The sequence below is a fragment of the Python bivittatus genome, unplaced genomic scaffold (genome assembly GCF_059951505.1).
Source record: "Python bivittatus isolate LINGU-HERP-01145 unplaced genomic scaffold, Pbiv_v1 ctg000700_np1212, whole genome shotgun sequence".
Taxonomy (NCBI): Eukaryota; Metazoa; Chordata; class Lepidosauria; order Squamata; family Pythonidae; genus Python; species Python bivittatus.
The window spans coordinates 42,862,914-42,870,187 of NW_028277098.1; the positions used below are offsets into that span (position 1 = coordinate 42,862,914).

Consider the following 7,274-nt stretch of genomic DNA (forward strand, 5'->3'; position numbering starts at 1 on the left):
GCTCACTTTTTCAGTGAACTACCCCTGTAAAATATGTATTTACATGCCACATGTGTGATCGTGGATAAGAACAATCACACACAGCCTTTGAGAATTCTAAAATTAGCATGTCAACAATTCCAGCTTGGAGTGTGCTTCTGTTCTTTTCTTAAGGCAAGGAAAGAATACACTGCTGCATTATCATAGCTTAAGCAATTTGCAAGAATTCCAATACAACTCACTTCCAAGTAAAGTTTTAAATCTGCTGGAACACAACATTCATTAACTGCATTGTGTTGATTTTCTGCTGAATAAAATACTTAGTTCTGTTACTTCTGAATATAAGAAAAACTTCAGAAAAGGTTAAATTAGCTCCTACAGCAAATGGCAACACCTAGCCAACCTTTGCTAATCTCTGGTGAGTACGTGAATGGGAGACCACTAAGAAATCCCATGGCTGGGAAGAAGACAGTGACAAGCAAGTTTCATATTATTGCTAAGAAAACTATGTGGGCCTGTCCATATAATCACTAGAAGTCACTTCAAGAGAATCTTTAGTTAAGATTAACACAGAATGGTTTTTTTTTTTTGGTTGATGAGCATGGATTAAATATAGATCAAGCCTCCATTTATGACACCAGTCCTTAGTGATACTTTCGACATGTATTCAACATTATCTCCAGCCAGCCATCATCAGCAACTCCCCCCCCCCCCATGTAGATATGTAAGTTCTTCTGTAAATATAGTAAGATTAATTCTTTGCAATGAAGATTTTAATGAGTCACCCCAAATGATGAACAAATTCTGATTTGAGATCTGGTGAAACAAAGTATCTCATAAGGGACCAACAGAAAGATATTCCTCCCATGCAGAACAGTATTTTTATTAAATAAAAGGATTATATATTTTAACTTACACATAGCAAACATTCCTGGTAAATTAGTTTAATCACAACTAAATATTGCCAGGTTTGTTGCTTATAGATTCAGTTGCTACTGAGGCAGTTTTGTTAATAACTGGAAAGACATAGTTGAAAGCGGGGGCATCCACAGGGTATGGCCAAAAAAGTCAAGATGGCTGCCATGATGGTTAGATCAAAGCTCTGCCCATTGTTTATGTACACCACCCGTTTTTTATGTGCAGACACCCTTGACTGACAGGCAAACTAACATCTGGACAATCAACTAGAATTGAACTTACCATATGCAGCACATCACTGCTCATCTTCACAACAAAGCCCTGGAATAGCTCCTCAAATATATGTAGGATTTTGGTCATATAGCCACGCTTGGCTGCTCTGGCTTGCAAACGCTTGACTGTTTGTGAGGTTTGGGATTTAAGGGTTTCCTCCTTAAGCACCACAATATAATGTCCGGATAAGCGCCATGCCTCCTGTGTTTAAACAAGAAGAAGCAGAAAATGGGTTGGAGGGCAATCAAACTTGGATGACCTAAAAACGTCTGTTGGTAAAATGTAATAACCAAGGGGATGCATTGATTTAAAAAGACTCTTCCATATGTGTTGAATTTCAAGTCCCGTAATCCCTCAATTGGTCATTTAGCGGAAGGATTATGGAAGTTGAAGTTCACTTCAGTTGTATCAGTTATAAGTAGAACTTTATAAAGAAAACAGACACTTTACTCCCTGTATTTTTGAACAGAACAATTGGTGCTAAACTGCATGGTTTGGGCCAGTTCCACATCTGAATGAATGAAATGTCCAGAAAAGTCATTCTAGAAAAGTAGTTTCTTCTCCTGAATTGCTGTGTGGTGTAATCTTACTCACTGACACTATTACACTCCATACTCATTTTTCCTATTTATCAAAGGTTGGTAAAGAAAATATTTCCAAGATTTCATATCCTTAAAACTGTGGCTGAATCAAGATAGTACTCCAAATCCCACACTATCCCTAGTTATACACTGAATACTGTATATTCACTTCTCTGCCAATTCATCTGAGGAATGCATGGATTTCACATTGCATTCAAATAACACATTCATCAACTGCTATCCTGGTTTAACATTCCTTCTGTCTGAATGTACTTCGTTACTTGGCTTTGTTTATGGAAAGAAGGCTGTGCCATGCCTTGAAGAAACTGAAGGGAAGAGCAATCAAACAATGCTGCTTTGGCACTGATGATGGGAGAAGAGACAAATATTTGGCAATTTCCAAATCACTCCACCCATGCCAACTGAAGGGACAAATGTTGGATGAGGCTGGAGGAGAGGTGGGTTTTCACCCTTGACTAGACTGGCTTGGCTAGACTGCAGCCATCAGTCAAGACTCATTCTGGTTTTGCACAAGTGTTTTTCATGTGGAGCTGGCCATCAGCTGATACTTGGGATGGTTTTGGACCCAGGTTTAGTGCTCTTGCAGAAGACCACTAAAGCTCAATTCAAACGAACAAGAGTTTTGTGCTATTCCAGAAGAGCTCTAAAGTCATGCTTAACAGCAGCTCAGCAACAACTAACAGACACTGACTGTGCCACAGAGCATCAAAGAGACAGCTCTCTCTCCCACATCATCTCACAGCTCCCCACCACCACTGCTGATTAGATGCTGTTCAGACCGATTCTGGTCTCAGAGTAGGAGTCAGCTTGGAGACCTGGCAGATACAGAGGGGGAGCCCAGCTAAAAATAACCAGACCCTCCTACAGCCCAAACAAGAATGGCTCTGCAATCATCTGATTTTCCTTCAAAATAATGTTTGACTAAGCCTAGCAGATTTTACACAATTTGTGGGACCCTGAGGATAGTATTGGAGTAAGGGGAAAATACTACTTTAACACTGTATCACAAAGGACAACTTAAGCCTCATGGGCCAGATGCTGTCAGGCATGTTTGTGCCATTGTTAGGTGCAAAGGGGAAAATGCCCTCTGTCTCAAAGAAGAAATAAGGTGCCCCTGCATCTAGAAACCCCATTGTCGCTTGCTTGCCAGTCCTTTTCAGTTAAACAATGAAATATCCCTCACCAATATTGAACTGCAGCTCTAGGAGTCCAGGAAGCATCCCCAGAAATGTCAGCTAGAATTTCTCTGGTGCGCCCTGAGGCAACTAAGTCACCCTCCACAACACATCATTATTTTACAGTCCTTCTCTCTCTGGCTGGTGCTATCAGTGCCTGGAATCAAATGCTCAGACTAAATGCATTCCAAGCAAGCAGCCAAGGCTCAGAGGTGCCCTAAAGACAAATCAAGAGAATAGAACATTGTGTGGTTGGTAATTGTTCCCTCTATCCAAACCAATGTATTTCCTGGATGGCACAGATTAACTCATATGCAAGAGTTGCTTTTTAATTAAGGGTTGCCTGAGAACTCATAAGATACCACAGGGACTTTCAGGAGTTTTGGGTTCTTTAAGCAAAATGCTACAGGAATACACTTGTTGGAAAACAGCTAGAACATGATACTTTGTCACTCCCTACCCCTCACCCGCAATTCTCAGCAAGGAAAGGTTATGGGAGTTTTAGCCCATCACATCAGAAGGACATCAGGTTGGGGAAAGTTCTCTTAGGTCATATATGGCCAAAATGACTGGTGTCTGGCCAACTTTTTAAAAGGAAAGTTTGTGTTGCTGCAAGAACATCACACTGCTGATGTGCTTTATTCTAAAGCAATGTTTCTCAACCTCAGCAACTTTTAAGATTTGTGGACTTCAACTCCCAGAATTCCCCAGCCAGCATGCTGGCTGGGGAATTCTGGGAGTTGAAGTCCACAGGTCTTAAAGTTGCTGAAGTTGAAAAACACTGTTCTAAAGATCCTCCAAGGGAGTTCTATTGTTTTATAAAGCACAGTAGCAACATACTGTGTATTATTTCCCCACCAGCAACTTATTTGTACTATCATCCAACCATCTCTGTGTCAAAATAAAGCTGAGTGAGGCTAAGAAGATGCAGTAAACCACTGGTGAGTCACTGGTTATAGATACAACAAATCCAGACAAACTTTTATAGAAAAAAAATTAAACGATCTTGTGTCATGCTCTCCCGGCGTGCCACCAGAGCCGGATTTAGGCATAAGCCACACTTAGGAGTTTGCAGTCTGAAGGGGCCTTTCAGAATGTCAGTTTGTTTTTTGTTTTTTGCTTTTTGTTTTCATTTGTACCAGTTTTATTATAATTTCGTATCTGAAAGTCTCCAAAAAGTAAGCCTCCTCTATGGCTCACAGGACCCCCATGGATTAATTAATTAAGATAAGCTTTATTTCTGCATGTACTCATACCTTTCTATGCAGAAAGAGCCCTTCTCCATTCCATTATAGGTTTGTTATGCATCTTGATTGCATTTTTGCCAAGGTCAGATGTCACACAGCCTTATTCTCTGTTACCACTTACCAACAGAACCTCTACAATTTCCCATAACATAGGGCCATCACCATGTCTAAATCTGGCCCTGCCTGTCATTGTCCACGGCATCAGCCCTTCAAAGGAGACCAGACTAGGACGCCAGAGTTATGAATGCTAATATCACTTTATTATAAAGTTATAGTAACAGAATCTTGCAAGTCTGAATGTGCTTCTCCCCCTCTTCCATTATCTTCATGAGAACTAGGGAGGGTCATGTCTGAGATGCTTACTCAAATTACATTTCTGCCCTGCACTCAGATTTCTTTTATCTGACCGTGCCTTGGTTGTGGCTCTTCCTCCTGTTCCTCAAGGTTATTCCTACTTCCCATCACATCTGGGTACCAAAATCACCATGCAGAGAGCTTGTGCCTTCTGATTCAACCACCCATCACTACAATTCTCATCATGCCTTCCATCAGGAGTCTGAATGTGGCAGCAGAATGCCCCAGGCAAGGGAGAACACCAAATCCACATGGGGAAACCCAGGGTTCAGACAGAGGGGGAAATAGACTGAGGACACCCTGCCATGGCACTACTGCTAGAATTGTCCCAGGGTCCCTCCCTGGGAGGCTGTTTGAAACACTGGGGCCTTGCTCTGGAGCAAACCAAGCAGACTGCAATGAGGGGAGTGCCTGGAGATTACATGCTTCGTGACTAGATAAATCCAGGCCCACCTTGCCTGGCATTTGATAATGGGGAATTTCAAGGCAAAGAAAGAACTTCCAATCCTTCTCCTTTAGGAACTGACAGCTGCACACAAAGAGATGCCAAGCCAGTGGAATCAGGAGATTCCAGAGGCGTAGCAGTGTTAGTCCACTAGTGCACCAGATCTGTCTTCCCCCTTCCCTTTTTTTCTTTTTTTATGATGTTTAAGGGCGAATTCATATAATCCCGCAATCATAAGCTTTCGTGGCCCATAACCCACTTCATCTACAGCCTGCCTCCCTAGAAGACCCTCTGAATTCACTGGGCTGATTCCGAGGGAAGCAGTCACAACGGGGCGGCTTGAGATCATCAGATCGTCGCACCGGGGAAGTGCATTTCCTCATTAGGTAGGAATCCTTCTACTAGCTTCACCGTCAGGACTGTCACATCAATGTTTGGACGCCACTACCTGACGGTATAAATCGCGGATGAGGATATGGTCCAAACCAGCCCCGGGGAGACTCCTCGCGTCGGCACAGCAAACGCTACGCTTAAGCTGCCTGCCTCGGCGAGCGAGGAGATTGCTAGACCAATCGCAAACCCAGCGGCACCGCTTCTTTCCAACCCGCCGCCGAGAGTTCGCCCGGGCACCGGGAGCACGCAGCTCCCACTCGCCTCTGGAGCCCAGCGGGGGCCAAAGGGAAAGGAGAAAGAGCCCCGCCGCCGAGGAAGCACAGCGCACGTCTCAATCCCCCGAGCCTTCCGCCGCCACTTTTTCGCCTCTCCTCCCTCTCCCTTCCCGGGTCACCTTGTTGCTCCGGTAGAAAGCTGCGGATGCGCTCCGGTGTCTCCAGAATTCGGTCAGGTTCTCCTCCTCGAACGCGAAGGGGGGGATCAGATCGTCGCCTTCGTCCGCGTCGTAGTGAGCGGCGGCTGCCAGAGCTAACCAAGCGAGCGCGCCTACAAGGAGCAGCAACCGCGAAGCGCGCAAGCCGCGACGGCTGCCCATCGTCGCGCGGGTTAGAATGCAACTCTCGGAGCGCGGGAAACTGCGACGCCGGCCTAGAGCCAAGCCGGGGAAGAATCCCACGCCGAGCGTGGCCGGGAATCCGCGCCGGCAGAGCCAGGAACCAGCGTCGAGGCGAGCCCACTTTCTGGCACGCGCGCGGGCCGGAGCCTGCTGCTGGCTTGGGTTTCTAAGCTGCCCTTCGACTCGCGGGGCGCTCAGAATTAACCAACGCTAAATGGCCATCCCAGCGAGTGCGCACACTCACACGCTCAGAAACTCCGCTTGCTTCTACTTTCCCTCCCCCTGGCCTACATGTTCATGCGCTCCTCTAAATCTTTGGGGCGGGGATGTGCTGGATCACGCCACTGTTATCCCATCGGACCATCCTATCTTGTTAAACATTAATTGGAGTTTTTCTCATCCATTGAGATCAAGTTTCTGCCCCTTTTTTGCTTTCCTGGAGTCATATTACACGGGTAGGGTTTTTTTTAATTCCCCTCATAGCCCGGACAAGGAAAATGCATACATTCTATGCCTGAACATGATTGGAGAATTATGCCTGGAGGCAAAGGAGGAAAAAGCTATCTCTTCTTTGTAAAACACTTGAGACTATTGTATACTTCCAACAGGCATCTATTTTTGTGAACCTTACAACTTGCTATTAAACTTGCACAGAGGCTAAAAGTCACCGTTGCATTAAGTAAATATTTGACAATCAAAACTAAGGTCCATCAGTTTTCCCAAACAATTCCCACCAGACGATTCCCAGTCTCCTAGATTTCTTTTTTTCATTGCTAAACCAGGGAACTGAGTTTAGAACATTGTGCAGGTATCAAAGCAGTATCCCTGAGCTCTGTACTTTGGCACAGCGCTTTCTTAAATTGTGTAATTCATCACCAAGATATGCTTCCATTTGGAGTCCTGCATTAAACAAGGAGTTGAACTCAGTGGCTGTCAGCCTTACCAGGTAGACCAGACAGGAAACATGACCAGATAAACTAATTCTACTTTATTGTAAAGCTAAATTAACAGAATCTTGCAAGTCTGAAAGTGCAATTCTCCAGCCTTCACCTTTACAGCCTGAGAACTTAGGGAGGGTCCCTTCTGAGCCTCTTGTTCCGCTCACTATGCAGCTGTGGGTTATGCTGCCTCTAATCTGACCATTCCCTCGGCAGCATCTCTTCTCCCCATCTCCCAAGGTCTTTCCCACACACCATTACAGTGGCCTAAATATCCCCCTCTAAATTTGATGTAGAAAGCCAAAACCTTACAAGCTTTAAATGGGACGCTGCA

At 44.7% G+C, this 7,274-nt stretch overlaps 1 protein-coding gene across 1 annotated transcript in view; it reads right to left on the reverse strand.

Moving 5' to 3' along the window:
* Window positions 1-6,589, reverse strand: part of PCSK9 (proprotein convertase subtilisin/kexin type 9) — a 31,416-nt gene extending 24,827 nt beyond the window's left edge. The window contains exons 1-2 of the mRNA XM_088154334.1: window positions 5,781-6,589; window positions 1,180-1,371 (exon numbers count right to left, since the gene is read on the reverse strand). Coding sequence (XP_088010460.1) covers window positions 1,180-1,371; window positions 5,781-5,981 — 393 coding nt within the window. The 5' untranslated portion in view covers window positions 5,982-6,589. The remainder of the gene's footprint in view (window positions 1-1,179; window positions 1,372-5,780) is intronic.
* Between the last annotated feature and the right edge of the window lie 685 nt (window positions 6,590-7,274).